General features: G+C 41.4%; 1 protein-coding gene across 2 annotated transcripts in view; it reads left to right on the top strand.

Moving 5' to 3' along the window:
* Positions 1-19,266, top strand: part of ARID5B (AT-rich interaction domain 5B) — a 179,512-nt gene that overhangs the window by 135,923 nt on the left and 24,323 nt on the right. For both annotated transcript variants that reach the window (XM_045437536.1, XM_045437537.1), the window contains 3 exons: positions 5,933-6,137; positions 8,054-8,106; positions 17,790-17,887. In XM_045437536.1, coding sequence (XP_045293492.1) covers positions 5,933-6,137; positions 8,054-8,106; positions 17,790-17,887 — 356 coding nt within the window. The remainder of the gene's footprint in view (positions 1-5,932; positions 6,138-8,053; positions 8,107-17,789; positions 17,888-19,266) is intronic.

The raw sequence follows: 19,266 nt of genomic DNA on the forward strand, positions 1-19,266 counted from the left end.
CCCCTGTGTGGCTGGGGGAGGGGGGAGTACAGGCATTTTGATTAGTCAACAGAAAGGCTTCCCACCTCCCAGGCTGGCCGGTTGGGTAAAGGACAGATGATTAAGCGCCCACGTCATTGAAGCTGAGATTTCATAGTAGGTGACACAATGACATAGTTTACTCTGCTTGTGTCAAAAATAGACCAAGCTGAACCATCCTCTTTCTGAACGTGTTCATCTAAATATGTTTCAGAGATTAACAGAGGATGAAATTAGAAATGTCTAGAATTAAGCTTTTTAGTGATTTTTTTCCACAGTCACCTCTAATTTACCTTAGATTAAAACTGAAAGATATTTACCTTCATAGCAAAAGAGTTACACGTACACATGCAGCCATATATACATTTATGTCTTTTTAAAGATCTCCAGTAACGCAGAAGGAAAATACAAATGCTAAACTCTTTTTCCGGGAGCAGGCCCATTTTGCCGAAGAGTTCCGTGGAGTCTGGAAAGTGCACACCTGAGGGACTGAGCACGATGAGGGGTGAAGTGTCACTTCATATTTTTAGACTCACTCTTTTGACTTTTGTGGGGGTGGTTGGTCAGATTTGCACGGTTCTGTTTACTGGGTGTTCATACTTAGGTGTTGATTCTGTGCCAAAGACAGCATTAACCCCTTTAGGACTCGAATTGAAGATCAGATTTCAACTGATATTATGTTTCCAGATTCAAAGACTAAGTGTATGAAAATGGACCATTTTGGCTAGTGGTGAATTTGGAAGATGCTGCTATAGAAAAATATGAATTCGGCTCTGGGTTTGACAGTCTACTATTTTTCTGCCACATGTGCCAAGCCTCTTCCCAGTGTAATGGAAGCAAATCTGAGACATTCACAGTTTATAAATCTTATTTTTAGCAGGTGATTGTTATATCAGGAAGTTCTGATGACCTTTCTGTTAGGGTTTCTTCATGCTCCCAAGAATGCAAAGGGTTAAAAAGAGATCAGCCAGTAGAAATGTGTATTTTCTGTCTAAAAACAGATCTGTCTTTCCCTAAAGTTATTTTTGTTCTGCTTATTTAACCTTCTGCAAATGAGTGCACGTGAATACCAAGAATGACACTCTCTAGTAATTTGGACATCTCAGCCCTAGAACTGCCTATCAGCTTCCGTAGTCTTGAAGAATGTCAGCAGGAACAGTTTATTCCCTGTGATGTGGTTTGCAATATACCATAGAATGGAGCGAGAAGGTTTTAGGATCTTTGCATTGCACAGAGTTTGCACTGCCAGTGTCTCATGTTGGCACCCTGCCTCATACCTCCAAGGTGACATCATGTGTTTACCCCAGTATGTTCTGTACCTGAGCCCAGCAGGATGAAGCTCCTTCCCATGTCATTTGGAGCTACTAAGGAAGTATGCCTCTGGGAATTTTACAAAACTCCTACAAACTGATCTGAAAGAACAGCACCTCCAATATTTCTCACCATGGAAGGCAGCTCAAGACTCACACTAGGATCCACAAAACCGAAGAGAACACAAACCTGCTCTGTATGCGATGTTCACTGACTTCCTAGGAGGGATAGTGGTCAAACCTGGGTTTTCTAAGTGACCCTTTCCACCCCCTCCCACCAGTGCTTCCATTCAGTATCTTTACAAGGAGGTGGGTCACTCTCCCACTGGTGGACTGGTCTAAACACCCAGCTCTCCTCAGACTCTTGGATTACAGTTTTGCCTTGGCTGCTTTCAACGGGCCTGGCAAGATCAGTTCTACTAGAAGAAAGAGATGAATAGGTATAAAGTATGGTGGGCTTGTCTCTTGGCACCAACAGACAGATGTAAAGTCTCTACAGAATGAACAAGCCACGTCTGGGCCCAGAACAACCACTAGAGAGGCATTTATGTCTTCAAGGAGTCTTTCCTCATGAAACACTGGAATGGAGACCACAGCCTGTGACCGTCTGATCACTTGCTGAACTGGAAGCAGTGTTTCAAGTGACAGTTTGGCTTTATGACCAAGACCAATGTGACTGAGTTTTACAAAAGTGTCTCAAACAGACCATTTCTAACTATGGATAAATCCTAGCTTCGTGCAGCTACACCCCACTAAGCTCTCTAGAGGGAGAAGCTCCTGGATCTGTTGTGTGCATGGCTGGAAGAACAATGGCAGCCATTTGCCTGTCGCCATCAAAAATTTGCACTCTCTCAATGAGAACATAAAAACCAGCTTTGCAAGACTGTTTTCTAAGTTTCTAAGTTTCTAAGACTGTTTTCATGGCTTTCCAAAGACAGCAAAAGACACACGGGAAGAGGCTACCGGTTCTCTGAGGATGTCTTGAAAGTGTCCAACCAAATCCTGCTGTTTCCCTAGGATCATATTATGGCAGCAGAGGGGGGCCCAAGCCCGTTCATACGGTGATCTGTGCAAGAAAATCCCTCTCAGTCCAGGCCTCTAGTGGAAGGCCTCCACCAATAAGAGGCAAATAACTCTTCACATTCTGTAAGCCCCTTCGAAAGGCCAGAAGTATATAACAGGTGGTTAGATTCTAAAAGGAACAAAAGAAGGGAAGCCATGGTGTGCCATATGTTCTTACATTTAAATCAGGAACATCCTCTTGATAGTTCACAAAGGTGATACTTTCATGATCTTCAATATTTTTCATCCAGTTTGGTCCTCAAACCCCCAGGGACCCCCAGGGATTATCCTTCCTGTGTCACTGAGGAAGAACATGAGGGTCTCCTACCAAGTCAGTGACAAATCCAAATGAGACTGTGGCTCTTCTTTCTTGCTGGTTCATCACATCTTGCTGCCCCAGTTGAAGGCTGGATCAGTTATAACTCAGGCCAGTGAAAGGATGTGGTTAATATCAAATAGGTGGTGGTTCATTGAAAACATTAAATGTGGATTCTTTAATTAGCACTTCCTCAATCACTTTAGAAACCCCAAAGCTCTTAGTGAACTCAACAAGTATAAAGTGTTCAGGTTGGAAAAACAGATCGAGTAATTAACTGTCACCATCAAAAGATTGGGCATTCTCAAGGTCAACATGAAGACTAGCTCCTATTGGAACTGCAATAGATTAAAATGTTAAGTTAAAATGAGAATATTTGGGGTAAATGTGAGAAAAATGTGGAAAGTAACTTGGCCAGGACCTACCCAGAAATGGGATAATAGCCTAAGGGGCTCTTATGTTAACTCAAGAAATGTATGGAGCGAGTCTGAGAAAGGAAACCACTGTTCACTTCTTACAAAGCCTATGTGTGCCCCTCCCCCCACCCCTGCAAGGAGAGACCTGCTGGGATGCCCACTGAGGTTCAGGATGGAGTTCAGGAGGTGGCAGCCTGGCTTTCCCAGGAGCCTTTTCTACAAAGCAGGGAGTCTGAATGACTCTGGGCCTGGGTTGTGCACCTCCGCCATGCTTTCCTTCTGTTTCTGGGTGTTTCTGCACAGTTGAGGCACAAGGTTAGGTGGCCATCTAGACACAGAGGGAAACCTCATACTCCCTTAATAGTGGTGCTTCTGATCTAATTATATATATATATATATATATATATATATATATATATATATGGCCCATTATTGCTTCATATTTAAGACTCAGCCTGTTTTATATGCAAATCTTGTATCTACTCCTGTTTGGGCAAAACTGGGATTTGGAGTGAGGCAGACCTGAGTCCATACCCAGAGTTCTGCCCCCCATGCGCCAAGTAACAAAATACATAACCTCACCAGAGCTTCATTTTCCTCAACTGTAAAATGGAGCTAATCTATGATTGTTATTTCTGATTGTTACGAACGAACATTCAGGAGACTGTGTGAGACCACAGCACCGTATCCAGCTCACTGCCAGGGCTCAGTGGATACTGGTTTCCTTCCCTTTGCTCGATATACAATAGAAGGAATGGAGCCCTTTGGTTTCATACTTTGGAAACCATCTAGTTTCATCTTTTGTTCATCATTTGCTAGATCATATTTCTAAGCTGTATGTTTTGTAACACCCACTAATAAGATATGCTTTTAATTGCAAGTGCGTTTTGAGTATCGATTTAATTTTTTTTTTTTTCTGAGTGTCAGTAAATCATAGTGTTTGATACCACGGGCCCTAGAGCTCAATCCCAAACTCACCACTTACTAACTTGGACATGATCTTGTACCTGTTACTCATCACCTCTGTACCTCAGTCCCCTCATCTCTAACAGGAGAATAACAACGTGCCTCATTAGAATTATGGGCATAAAATGAGATAATACCTAAAAAGGGCTTAAAATGGAGCCTGGCTACATAGTACACACTCGCAAAAGGCCCGGGGCAATCCAGATAAAAACTGGAATGATTTTATGATTTCAAAAAGCCATTAAATTATAGATTTCATCAGAACTGTAGACTGCATCGAAAATTTGGCAGTGAAAACTGATGACAACATAAATTTTCACAGGATGCTCGCCATAATATAATGTGGCAAAGTACTAAGGTTTGAAAATACTGTCGGTAAAAATTCTACGTGGAAAACTATTTTAATCCCATTTCCACCAGCCCCTTAAAAATTATAATCTTATCTAGGGGCCCAGTTGAATGAGTTGTACAGGAAGTTTTATTTTTTCCAGAACCAGTCTGAAGATATTAACCTCGCATATTCCCTTAAGAGAACAACGTGAAGAAAACCCCTGTGCACAGGAGGACGCCATCCCCTTTTATAGATGAGCATAGGCTTTTATATTCTTAATGCCTGGGAAGGAGACTCTGAAGGGGAAGAAAAAGAAGGCTCAAAAATCTGAAATGGAAAACAATGTCAAATATGTGGGACATTTTTGTTCATAACAATTCCCCAGCCCTCTTCTCTCCGATGTGAGATCTGGAGATGTGAAGAATATCGAACTGTACACATTCCCCATGGGCACATTTGAACTCAAAGTCTGACCCTTTGTACTTCCCCTTTTTACAATTAAAATAGCTCAGCAACTTAGCGTTATATTTAACACCCATCAGAGGCCTCTTGTAGAACATGGCGGTGGGGAGGGGACCTTAGGTTAGCCACTCAGGTTGCTGAGTTCCATATTTGCCCTAGAGTGTGGAAGCAAGAACATCTGGCACATTTACTGCCATTTATTTTCTAATCATGGCTCTTTCCACTTACTCTTCTTTGGTTTTTAGCTGACCTCTACTCTTGCCTTTGCCAAGTTAGCATCTTCAGCATTCTCAGAGCTGACTGAAAAACAAGAAGCCCTCATTAAAGAGTAGGACCTTTTGTTACCTACTGAGGGTGCATCTGGGCATCACCCTCAGGTGACAGACAGTAGAGACTTTGCTGGTGTTCCTGATGCCGACATCCGCTGGTGGTGACGTGTTTTTTCAGATTGCTGGAAACATTAGCAACAAGATAAGTTTACTATGAAGAAGTAATACACTTCACGTTGATACAAAGTGCAAAATACGGGACTATATATTAAAAAGACATGTTTTGTTCAATGACATTAACAGCTGATGCCCCTTGAGAAAATAAAGTGTATAAGGAGGCAAAAGAATGGTCCAGCCAGATGCAAACACTGTTTCTGGAATCGTATCAACATACTTGTAAGGACTCTAACAGAGGTTGGCACAGTTGGGCAGACCATGGCCCCCTTACCACATGTTTCTATAAATAAAGTTTTATTGGAACATAGCCATACCCATTAGTTTATATGTCCGTGACTGCTTTCGTGCTAGAGTTGAGTAGTTCCAACAGAGACTCTCTGGCCCAAAAGCCTGCACTATTTACTACCTGGCCCTTTACAGACATTTACTACCCCGTGGTGTGAGACCATTCATATGCAGTGTTGCCTTAAAAAAGCTACTTCAGGACAAGGATAATTTACTGGTTCACCCTTCCCACACAGTGCAAGCTGTCACTGGCTGTGTCTTTGTAAGCATCCTGAGGCTGTACTTGATTTGATGTGGCATATTTTCCCCCCCTTTTCCAGGTGAAATGTGAGGCCAGGTCAGCCTTGTCCAAGCCGAAGAATAACCATAATAACTGTAAAAAAGTCTCAAATGAAGAAAAACCAAAGGTTGCCATTGGTGAAGAGTGCAGGGCAGATGAACAGGCTTTCCTGGTGGCACTTTATAAATACATGAAAGAAAGGAAGACGCCAATAGAGCGAATACCCTATTTAGGTTTTAAACAGAGTAAGTATGCTTGTTTTCATCTCTGAAATATCAACACTACTCATATGCTTTAAACTGGAAAACAGTTTTGACTCAGGATTATGTCGAAATCCTAATCTGGGGATGATGCTCTCTGTGTTTATACTAAATCTACAAATCATCCAGGCCAGGAATGTTTCTCCCTGCCTCTTTCCGCTACATTGTTCCCTTCTGGGGCAGTTGCAGTGAGATATTTATAGGCTTGAATCCACTGATTATGACTGGAAATAGACATGTTGAAAGTTTCTCATTTTCTGTTTTGTCAATCTTGAGTGTCTGTCACGCCTTTCTTCTGAGATAATAATAATGACGTCGCTTTATCGGGCACAGATGTTGCCTGTGAAAAGACGGCTTTTAAGAGGAGGACATTTAAAGGTGGACAAAACAAATTTCCTAAGCCCCAAATTTGTTAAGAGATAACAAAAACCTGACCTCAAAGGAAACATGAAAGACACAGATTTGAACCGAAAGCCCGATTTTGAACTACTTTGACATGCACATTTTAAGCATCGTAATAAATTTTTAACTAGAAAAGGAAACTCATAGCTGAGCAGAATTCCATAGAAAAAGAGAAGGAACCCAGATCCGGTCCTGATTTCACAACTGAATATATATTTTGCCTCTGTCTGGATTTTGTGGCACACAAAGCAATGAGCCCCTGGCTTGAAATCGTATTTTCTCCAAACGTATCTTCCTAGATTAAAACCATGTGTCATTTTGATGAAGAATGTCAAACCTGTATGTTTTACATAACAATTTACATACCTAATAGCAGTTGGCACTGATTGCAAGAGAGCACTCGCAGCCATTATAAACTTATATAACTACGAATGATTACAATGTTTGTCTGAAAACTGGTTGCTTGAAATAGAAGTAAAATTAATGTACTATGAACAGCTTTGTTGCATTATGCATTGGTTCAGATTAAATCAAGGCCGAGGCAGGGCTCTCGATAGCTTTGAAATAGTGCAAGGTTCAGTGAGGCTTTTCCAACGTGTTGTGTCAAAGAGCCTTTTCTTTTTTTTAATTTTAATTTTATTCTCCATTTCCCTTACCAAGGAATTACTTGAAATTCAATTTTCCCCTCTTGTAAAAGAGTCAAATCCATTGCAGTCCCATTCCATGGTGTCTGGGACAAACAAACAGGATTGCCAGCAGTTGGGCACAGTCGTTTAACAGCGTAAACGTATGCAAACCTGCAAAGAGAAATCTGTTTTTAAAAAGTATGTATTTGTAACATCACACAGACAAGTTAGCGGACTAGAACTAAGGACTCCATCCTTCTGTGAATGAGGATCTTCCTTCCCTTGGATGTGTTCTATCACTGCTACTTCTAGGGTGAAATATTTGTTTTCCTACTCGTTACAAGGCAGCACGCATTAGTGAAATACTGTATGAGTTCTTAATGGAGTGCTGCCTTCAGACATTCTATTGAAAACATAATCATGTATGAAAGTGGCTGTTATTTCTTCATTATGCAAAGGTCTTATCTGAAGGAAGCATTATATATTACCGTTTAATCAATGGCTTCTTTCTAAGGGTTGAATAAGACCAACCCTAATTTTGAAATGCCACACTTTTCCCAAGGACACCATAACCTAGCTTCCCTTGGTCGGCTGATGGCCACAGGACTAAAACTGTGTTGTCCTTTATCCTCAAAGTAGAACCATTTCTGTATTTGCGACTGTTTCTTAAGAAATATTTTAAGTGGTAATAATATATCCTGGTGTTGAATGCCCTTTGGCAAATTGTTGCCTAAGAACTTAGCTCTCTGGGGTACTCGTATTTTTTTTTTCTCTTTCTCATTGAAATCAGAACAAAACAAAATGTTTTAATTGACATTTCTTGGAAATATGTTAATGCAATGCTTATCTAAATACTTATTGTCCCTCTAACAGTTAACCTTTGGACTATGTTTCAAGCTGCTCAAAAACTGGGAGGATATGAAACAGTAAGTGTTTAAGCAACTTAAATGAAATAATTTTGCAACCTAACTCCCCCCACCCCTCCTTTGACCAAAATGGAGAAAATGCAAGAGTAAACCGTCATTGACTGCCTTTTCAAATGGCTCCACACTTTTGGGGGTTTATTGGGCCGCTTTTGGAAACGATCCCAATTAGTTCCAGGTTTGGCAAAATTGTAAACTTGTCGTAAAAACTACAAGTGGAAAACATATGTAACTCTCCCCCTGTCAGGGAAATTAGTTGGGTCTGTAATTTTTTCCCATGTTGAGAAAGGGCTATTATTGTACAACAAGCCAAGATTGCATAAAAGAAATTTCCCTTGGCAACATACCTGACATCTGTTCATGTCTAATATGGGAAATGTATTAAAGGCTTTCAAAAGTAATCAGTATTGGCCATTAAGGAATAGAAGACAGCAGAATCTCCTCTTATTCTAGGGCAAAGAAGCTTTATTAGACAAGGGTCAGTGCCGCATAAACAGGAAGTTATCAAACTTATTCACAACAGGCTCTGACACTCTTTATCAGCTAATTCTAACTGACAGGAACGGGTTATTTTTAGCCCACAGGAAAATTTGATGGCCACGGATTTTACAGCCTGTATTTTGAACCAATAAAATGTGAGAGCAACAAACTAAGATTAAAATCTTGAAAGAAGAAAGAGCTGTATTAATAGAGCACGCAGAGATGATATCTGTAATAAAATCAATTGACATAGGAAGATGTCGTCATTGGAAATATTTTCTCCTCCACACAATGATCAGATTAAGTTGTGCAGTTTCTTCTGCAATCGAATAAGAAATTATTTTTTTTTTCTCTCCTCACGAGGTAACCTGGGATATCTCTGTATCTTAGTAAAATGACAATAAGAGACACAAAGTCAAGAAAATGAAATTCATTTTAGCCCCACCATAATAACTAGTGTGTCTTGCCAGATAGAGCATATTACTCCACAAACTAATATAATGGTTTGATGTCATGGGGTTGGAACGGGAAAAGATGGCAGGCATGATGTGATTCGGATAATCTGGTATTTACTGTAGAAATCCCTGCTGTGAATTCTGACTAAAAACTCTTAAGATGTGAGTCAGTGTGTGTGTAAAAATATTCATTTAATACATGGGAGGTACTAGTACCAGTTTATAAAGAAATAAAGTTTATAAAGAAAGAAAATGCTCATATGAAGCACATATAAAATGTGCATTTCATAGACATGAATTTCCTTACAATATTTGTTTTATCAAGCACCCACTGTACAAAATAAATAATGAAATTTTTCACTTGGTTGGGTCTGTTGATAAGACAAAGAGGTTGACTCCTTGCCACTGTGGCTCACAGTTTTGCAAAATCTTAAGCTAATTATAGCTTTTGTCCATGTGAAAAAAAAAATAATAACTTAGTCTCATGAATTCAGGAGTCAGCCCCATAGCTTAGATTTTTAAGCCTAACTCTTGATGTTAAGAATAGGAATACACATTTTTATGAACTGTAGATAAGTTACATGATACTGCACAATATTATGAAACGTCTGTTTAAACCCAGAAATTTGTTGTTGCCTGCTGATAGGGAGAGTGCCAACAAATTTCACAGAATCAGTTTTTCCTGCTTTTGTATCTTCTGTATCTTCACAAGGATCTATTTTTTGCCATGCAACGGCAAGTTGGTATAGAATACACAAAAGAAACTTCTGATTAGTTTCAGGGCATTTGCAGTATATCGAACACACAGTATCTTCTCTTTTGTTGAATGAGGGAAATAATGAATGGCTACGCAATCAGCACATCACCAGAACACATACTTATTAAGTCGTACATATTGGAGGCATTGTGCTACACACTCTAGAAGATGCAAAAATATCTACCCCAGTGTTTCTAGTTGCTTACCATCCAGGAGAGGCAGTAATTATAATGAAAAGACAAGTGGAAAAAGGTCCATTCCCTGTTCAAGTAAAGTACTATTTCATTTAGAAATGAGGGAAGGAAGGCTTGTGACTCTCATGTCATTCGAGCAGAATTTTGGAGGATAGATAGAATTCAGACGTGAATGATCATGGTCTTGCAGGAAGAGAAAGCCAAAGCGGGGAAGAAAGTGTGGAGGTGGAATAATGTTGGACATGGAGAGTCTGAATAACTTAGAGTGACCAGGTGGCTGGGACAAGTGACCTTGAAGGGGAGTCCAGAGAGGATGCAGCCCAGTGAGAAAAGGCTTTGGGATGGTAGGCCCTGGGATTATTCTGTAGGCTGGGGGCGAGCGGAAGGATGGAAGGCAATGCATAGAAGATTTATAACAAGCTAAGCATTCCCTTTTGCCACGTGCTGTGCCTTCACTCTATGTAGGTGGAGTGCAGGAGAGAAAGGCTGGGGTGGGGGCACATGGGAGACCAGATTGGCATCTGCTTTTCATGTGGTCACGAGCTTCGAGCCTCTTTTGCCAAGCCACAGAGGGGACTGGCAACTTCTGGAATTGCTCCCTTCCTCCTTCCCTATTTACCCATCAACTCCCTCATTGTTCGTTGGGCCCCTGCCATTCTTCACCCCCAGCTCTAACGTCACATCTGAGACGGTGAATCTACTTAGCCCTCTTACTCTAAAATCTACATCCAGGGTCATCAACTGGATGAAGCCAGTTTGGTAGGATTTGTCCTTCCTCCCTTCCCTCCTTCCTTCCTTATTTCCTTCCTTTCCTTTTTATTTTTTTAATGCCTTATGCTACCTTGTTGTCCCTGTAGGCACTGAAGTTTGCAACTCCCTTGCTCCATTGAAGCTTTTGAACCTAAGTACAGAATACACTTTTCTATTGGTAGAATTGGGCCAATAAACAAAATGAGATGTTCAGTGAGGATTCAGTTTTGACATCAGTCCAGCAGACGTATGAGTAAGATCCAGTCTGAGGACTTAAATTGTCATCACTGTGTTACTGAAAGACATTTATCTGTGAGATTATCTGATATCAGATGCAAGTGTAGACTTGTCATTAGAGCTCAAAGGAGATCTTGGAATCTTCTAGATCTGTGGTTCCCAAAGGCTATTCAAGGACTGGGGCTCAAATTTTCAAAGGGAACTTTAAAGCATACGTAGCTGTCTAGACCTCCACACTGAGATATTAACTCTGTGGTGGGCCCTGGGCCTAAGAACCCAAGAATCCTTTTTTATAAACTGTCCAGGGGATGTTAATTCAAAGCTAATGGTAACAGATTATTCCCACTTAGCCTAATAGCCCTCATGACTCCCAGCTTCAAAATGTGGCCCCATCTAAGTCAAGTATCAAAGATTAGAAAGTTGTCTTCACACCATTACTAAAGAAGCAAGCCAGAGTATTAACATCCCTTTGGCTCCCAAGCAGCACAAACTTTCCAGGGAAGGTTTTTCCATTTGGTAAAGTGGTAATCTAGCTACATTGGGATTCGATAAGCCATTTTCATTTTGAATGCAGGAAAGCCTAGCGTCAGAACATTTTTATTTTTTGCAAATAGGCCTTTGTGCAGAGAAAGATACTTGCCCTGCTCCAGCCCACACCCTCATTTTATAAATGAGGAAACTGAGGCACAGAGAAGTGAAATGAGTTGCATGGGGTCATTACGGACTTCTTCAAATTCTGACTTGCTGAGAATTTTGTGCACAATTGCCTCAAGCTCCATAGCAACACTGAAAGGAAAGACCATCCTTCATATATAAATGACCAGTGTTTATATCTTCCATCCTCAGCAGTCTCTTAGGTATGTGTACAATGCTTTCTCCATATTTCCAGTGATATTTTGGGAAAAGCATCTAATAACCTACCTTCACTGGTAGCATCTTACAGTGAGTTCTTTGGAACTAACCTGAGCCTAACCGGACACACTATTAGCTGAGATTTTATCTGAGTCTTGAGAAAAATGTGTGAACTTAGGAGATGGGTCAAGAAGTCTGCATGATGTAAACATTCGGTAACAGTAAAAAAAAACTGCAAGTTTAAAACTTGTGGATGTATCTCTCCTGCTGTTAACTTGTGATTGGATAAAGACATCTCTCTGGAATTCCTTCTGGTTATAAAAAGAGGCCATCTTAATTGGCTTGTTTTTGTTTGTGGTTATAAACTATTCCAAACCTTCTGGTTTGAATTGCGGATTATGGATTATTTCATTTCAGTCCTTCATAACCCTCAAATTGAATTAAAAAAAAAAGAGGAGCAAAGGTTTTATTTTAAGCCTTTATAAGCATTCGACTAATGGCTATATTCAGTTCTCTTGGCCTCCTCTGTCTTTGCTGGAAATGGATTTTGTGTCTGTGCCTCCTTAGGTCGAGATCATAAATGTAATGAATGAATTTGATTCCCTAAAAAACAATATCCTGGCATTTTGATCGGTTGGCAATGAGGATCCTTTCCTTTATAATCATGCATCCTTCCATATATTTTAGAATATGGGTCACCTACAGTTGAGGAGGCAGAACGGAATAGAGCCACACTGATGAGCTAAACTAAAGAGGTCTTCACTTCAGTGTCTGGTGAAGCAATTAAAGCTTGAAGAGTAGCTTGGGGTATTACCAGGATGCAGTGTGTTGAGGGTAGTTTGCTAAAGTGATTTTCATTTGGCTAACCATTTGAAGGTGAACCAGAGGCAATATTTGGAGAGAAGGTAGAGTAGGGAAATGGGTCTTGAGAAAATCTTATTCTAGATGCAAAAGACCATGCAAGGGGTGCCTTCTAAGAACGTCAGCAGCTCCGCCTCTCCCCATGGGTGAGACAGGACCATTATTTTTCATGTGGAAGAAGAAGCCACGTGTCTTCTTGCTGGAAGGATTAGGCTTTGACACCAGATTCCGGCTTTGACATCATTTCAAGACACCCTCTGAATCTAACCCTAGTACTCTGGACGGACAAAGCCTCTTGCTTAATTCAAAATTCTCGAGGCCAAAGATGATGTCATGTAGTTTTGAAAGGTTCCAGTTCCTGGAGTACTACCAGGAAAAAAAAGTCATCTTCCTTGAATTCAGTCCGCCCTCAAGGTGTCCCGAGAAAGAGGCTGTTTCTCAGAGCTGCCTGGGTAACACTGCACCGCAGGCCAGTGTGCCTTTTGAGTTCACATCTCCTACGTTCTTAAGCTCTAGACACACTCGAGTCCTGCAAGATTTCTGATTGCTGTTTCCTAACCAAGCCACAAAAACTCCAATATTATTTCATCCCTGCAACCTCAAAGGTTAGAGAAAGCAAAGCCCCAAGACTGTGCCTTGGGTTAAAATAGTTTCCCCGTTTTTGTTGTTGTTGTTGTTTTTTGTTTTGTTTTGTTTTGTTTTTAAGTGACAGGATATTTTCCTATGTCCATCCAGGAAAGTAGAGAAGGGGAAGATTCCTTTCCCACTCTCTGGACCTGTTTTCTTGGCAGAGGTGAGCATTTAGAAAGCTGGTTTCAAGCCACCTCTAACATAGTTTGGCTTCTAAAGAACAGTTTGAAAACGACTATATTTAGAAGCAATGAAACTTAATGAACATAATAGGTATAGAGCTTTTCATAGTTTCTTGGGTCTTCCCCACACTGGGGAAAGAAGTAACTGTCAAGTGTCTTCAAAGTGAGATTAAGTCTCTCATATACCTACATTGGTTTGTTTTACTTGGGTGTGGTCTGTTCAGTTTTTCATCTTGCTTTATGGTTAATTGTATGGGGTTATGCTTCCTGCTAAATCATGAACCCTTGATAGCAGCAACTTCTCTTTGTTTTCATGGTATCTCCCCACCCTCCACTCTCCACCTTCTACCTTCTACCTCTATGCTTTTCTGTACCTGGCACAGGGCCCTAAAATGACAAGCAGTAGATGATGGGTTGATGTCATGAATCCCTAACATTTAAATGAGGATCTTGAAGGAGATCACAGGAGAAGCACAAGCTAAGAGAAATCATTGCTTGAAAAAATTTGACCATTTTCTTGAGGAAACAAAGAGCCAGAAGTCCTTTGTATCCTTAAAAACCTAAAATAATATGAGGTCAGTTTGAAACATGTACATAACCAGGAGGCCTCGGATTAATGAAAGTGTTAGTCAAGCTCACCCCATGGCGGTATCAAACTTCCCAGCTGAGTGGGGCTGGGGACTACTAGGCAGACACTGGTTTTGCCCAAATGGGGTTTTAAAGCTAACACACATTCTGGACAACAGAATAACAACCCTAAGCAAATGCACACTTCGGCATGATGAACACAGACTCTCACAGGAGGCAGGTTTGTACAGGTGGGAGCCCGATGCCCGGTGGCTGGGCCAGGCGGGGCTCTCGTGTCCTTTCCTCTCTCCTTATAGGGCGTTGGGACCCACTGTGGGTTTAGACAATGGGAAGGTTTAGACATTTCTTGCTTTAAAGCCCATGGGTAGCATTTGAATTAAAAGCGCATCTGGACACAAAAAATGGAGATGTGTACCCAGGAGCACTGTGCACTTAAAAGCATAAAATCATTTAGCAGTTGGAAAGAGCACATTTTATGACTTTCCTGTGGAAAGAAAATATCTCAAAACGGTCTGATTCATCCAGGCCGGCCTGTGGAAGCTTGGTAAACAGGGACCACTTCCTGGAAGGCCCAGCCCTTGTCTTTGCTCCAGATGAACTTTCACTTGTAAAAACTGTATTTAAACACCAGCACCTGCTATAGCAGGGGCTAACACAGACCCCTGGCCAGCCACACATACTTATAATGCCAAATGGGACCTGATGCTGGCCTCCTGCTGCCGGTTTCAATCCTAGTATGAGGAAGATTGTTTTTTTCCTTTTGATAATGCATTATTTATTCTTAAAGAAGTCAGTCATTTCTGTGATAGGCCAGGGTTGAACAGGGTACTACTCCCTAGTCTAGATGATAGGTTGTGGGAGGGAGGCATGGTCAGTTTCCACACATTAAATATCCCATCACCAGTGGTCTCCTGTTCATTACATTTTTCACAACCTGTATTATTTTGCTTATCTATTCCGTCCCTTCTTTATTTTTGTTATCCCTCCCCCCCCCCCCACACACACACAGACACTGGGATATGGTCATGTTGGGTGTTGGGTCTGGTTTTCATTGTTTTGTCCCAGCTGCTAGCACAGTGTTCAACCAATGGGAGATGTTCAAGAAATGTCTGGTGCCTGGGGGAGTAAGTAGAAGGATTCCAATATAATTGAGAGTTATCTGTGATTCAGTGGTGGACATATAGAACCTCTGTTCTAACTAGAGACACACATGGGCAGGGTCAGAGGAACCATAGTTTTACTTACTGAGAGTAAAATCTCAGAGCACTGTTAACCTAACCCATCCCCTTAGATCCCTGCTGACCTCTTTGCTGCACTATCTCCCCCCTAGTAAGAGACCCACAGCTTATAGTTGACAACTTGTAGCAGAAGCTATGATTTCCACAGTCCTCTGCCTCACTTGAAGCAAAAGGTCCCCAGAGTTCTGTATTATCACCCTGCTACACACATGGGCTATTCACCAGCTCAATCTGATGTGGACACCATTTTGATGTCATGAAAGGAGTCTGCTCTTGGGATCCTAAGCTATGAGTTCTGGCATTGCCATTCTACTGCTGTGTGTCCTTGGCCAAGTCATGCAACCTCTCTGTGTCTTGCTTCCTTCATCTGTGACGAGATTCCTCTAATCTACCTCACAGGCTGATGGGAGGAAGAAGTGATAATCAAGCATGTGAAAACTCTTTATAAAATATGAAGTAGAGGGGAGCCTGAGTGACCCAAGTTAGTTGGGCATCTGACTCTTGATTTGGGCTCATGAGGTCATGATCTCATGGTTTGTGGGACCAAGCCCTATGTTGGTCTCTGTGTTGACAGTGCAGAGTCTGCTTCAGATTTTCTCTCTTCCTCTCTCTGCCCCTCCCCCGCTTGTACTCACATGCTTTCTCAAAATAAATAAATACATTTTCAAAAAATATATGAAATAGAGTGCATAGAAGAGATAAAGGACGACAAGAGCGATGGTTTCCTCTGAAGTGATTGCAGGGACTTACATAGGCTGTCTTCTGGCCTTGCTGGGCTCCCCACCCCATCTGAGGTGGGGGTGGGGGGGGGAATATGGAGGTGTGTTTCAAGGGGCCTCAGTATCTTAAGGGCTTGGAGGAATAACATGGACACATGGGAGGGGAGGTCTCAACAGGTCTCAAACAGACCAGCCTGAGATGGTATTATTAAAAAGATTGGGGGAGATTGTAATTAAATGTAAAATGATTACTAAAACACATATTCTGAGTGTTTTGAAAGGGGCTTGAAACCATTTATTATAATCTAAAGCAAGCTATAAATAAAGGAAGATTTTATTTTTAGCCATACCTGCTAGTAGATGTAAAGGGTGGTTCTGTCTACAGAGGACTATGGACACAACTTGGTTCAAGCATGCTTCGTGGGAAGCTGAACAATGCAAAGCTCCCATGGTCTTGACGTCCTACCCGGGCCTGTCGAGCAGGGTTTATGGAAATAAAGGGGTCTTTACTTGAGATGGAAAAGGTGCCATTTACCCTATAATATTTAACCACCCCTCCTCCTTCCATTACAATTACGAGCCCCTGTTTGCGAGCTGAGATTTTTTTTTTTTCCCTCGGATTGCTGCCTTCAGCCCCTAAGTGAACTCCGCTGGCAGCTTTGCGGTTATTTTCCAAAAGAAGCCTCCTACTCTGATTTTATCCAGTGCCACTGGCACCTGTGCAGCGCCCTGCCCCCTGCACGTTCCAATAACAGCGTTTTCCTGTAACTCTGTTTGGAAACATCCACAAGGACCTCAGAATGCATTCTGTCTCCTGGTTTCAAGGAAATACTAGACTTGCTCGGATGTTAGTAAATGACGTGGTTTCCCCAAATTAATCATTTGCCAGATCATGCATCTGCTATTTTGTAAAGTCTTAATTTATGTACAAAAATAAAATTAAAGAAAAAAAGGAAATAGGGCCATAGCATGCCATCAGTATATTGCAAGCTGTTTGGTTTTATTCACCCAACTCAACAGTAGACTGAGCTTGCATTTTAGCTTTGGAATTTGCTCGTTTTCGTAGGATTTGATGGATATCCCATTTTCCTGACCTAAGTGAATAAAAACAAACAGCTCGCAACATACACAGTTGGAGATTTGGGTTTTGTTTGGGTGGTGGGAGGAGCTGGCATAACCATTTAGCCTGAGATGACTGCAAATCCCACAACCAATTGGGTCAATTTAATTAATTTACATAGTAATTTTATTTAGTTTTTGAAGTAGTCTACGCATCACACAGTTCAGAAATCAGAAGATACAAAAGCACATTTAGTGAAAACTCTCCCTCTTTTCCTACGTCCTTGGGCACCCGTTTCCCTGCTCCTTAAGCAACCGGTGTTAATTCTGGTTCTCTTAAACTGATACTTTAGCTGAAATCTCATTTTATTTGGATGCTTCCTCACACTGACATAAAAGAACAGAGTATGAGTTTGGGACCCCGGGGAGAACTAGCTTCATAAATGTCCAGGGAGATGCCTTAGGGTGACAAAACAGAGCCCAAAGCAGAATTCCGTTTTTATTATAAAGAAAAGTGCTAAAGGAGAGATCTCACTGTAAAACCCGAGTCTCCCCATATACTCATGTGGACTTCTCTGTTTCTGGGTTTCCAGAACAGGCTGTTCTTCTGTTGCATATGTATTGAATCCTGGAACTGTGAATCTCTTATGATGAAGATTGAATTTCCCATTGCCATTTTTTCAGATAACAGCCCGGCGTCAATGGAAACATATTTATGATGAATTAGGTGGTAATCCTGGCAGCACCAGCGCCGCCACTTGCACCCGCAGACATTATGAAAGGTAAGAAGCCCCTTCTCGGGGGCGTCTGGGTGGCTCAGTCGGTTGAGCGCCCGACTTCGGCTCAGGTCATGATCTTGCACTTTGAGAGTTCGAGCCCCACGTCGGGCTCTGCGCTGACAGCTCGGAGCCTGGAGCTGCTTCGGATTCGGTGTTTCCCTCTCTGCCCCTTCCCCGCTCGTGCATGCTCTCTCTCTCTCTCTCTTTCTCTCTCTCTCAAAAATAAACATTCAAAAAATAAAAGTTGAGATATAATTCACATACCATGAATTTTACTCTTAAAAAAAAGCCCTTTCTTAGAAAGCCCTTGCTTAATTAAAAGTGTGTTAATTGGAAGCAGCTTCTGGTGAAGGATAAGGAGAAGTCTAAAGGACTTTTTTGGAAATAGAAAATATCCCCTGGCATTTACCTTGCATACCGCCTTGGGGTTTTTTAAGGGACGTGGCTCTCTCTGGTTACCGGGGCTAAAATTAGATGTTCTTTTAGTTTGGTTTTATCCTGTGACCACCTATTTGACAATGCCTTCCTCCCCCCACCCCCAACACAAGCCTAGACTACTCAGTATGTTTTCTGTAGGTTCATTTACTGTAAGAACCTTCCACTTCTGGAAATCCTAAATCTGCAGTGTTACTATGAGGTTGCCATGTGAATGTGTTAACATTGAAATGTATTAACATTGAATGTGTTAATATTGAAAAGTAAGCATTTCTTTAATAAGAAAATTGGTCCCAGATAAGATCCATTGTTTTTTTCCCATCTTGGTATTTTTCTTCTACAGCTATGCTTTTCACCAAGAAAATCCTTTCTTGCCAAGCCGTGCATGGCTCAGTTTTCTAACACTTTTAGCTTCTCTCAGAAGGTGATGATCATGCAAACAAGAAGTAATGCCAAATTAGCCTACTATGAAGGTTGTATCCACAAGAGTGTTTCCTCTTTGCATTAGGACTGTTGTTGTCCACAGCATTGCAGATCTGTTAGTGAATTCATGCATTATCCTTGTTCTGCGCTTCTAGTCCATACTTAATGTGTTAAAGTCACACCAACTTCTCTATCTCTGGCATTTCCCTGCTGAGATGTTGACTGACTCAGCAACCTGGTTTCAAATTCAGATCCAAGTGGAGAGGTGTGTGTGTGTGTGTGTGTGTGTGTGTGTGTGTGTATGCATATGTTTCAATAACAGTCATGGATGGAATGAAGTCAAGACACAGCTGAACAAACAGGCCAGTTAGCTTGCTAGTTTGAAAGGTAAAACATAACTGCCTAATGTGATGGTTGCCTTTTACATGTGAGTTACCATTCCAATTTCATCCCAGATGCCCAACACCTGCCTTCGGATCATACAAATGCATCCTCAGATAATGTCATCTGGAGCATCAACTCTT

The sequence above is a fragment of the Leopardus geoffroyi genome, chromosome D2 (assembly GCF_018350155.1).
Source record: "Leopardus geoffroyi isolate Oge1 chromosome D2, O.geoffroyi_Oge1_pat1.0, whole genome shotgun sequence".
Lineage (NCBI taxonomy): Eukaryota > Metazoa > Chordata > Mammalia > Carnivora > Felidae > Leopardus > Leopardus geoffroyi.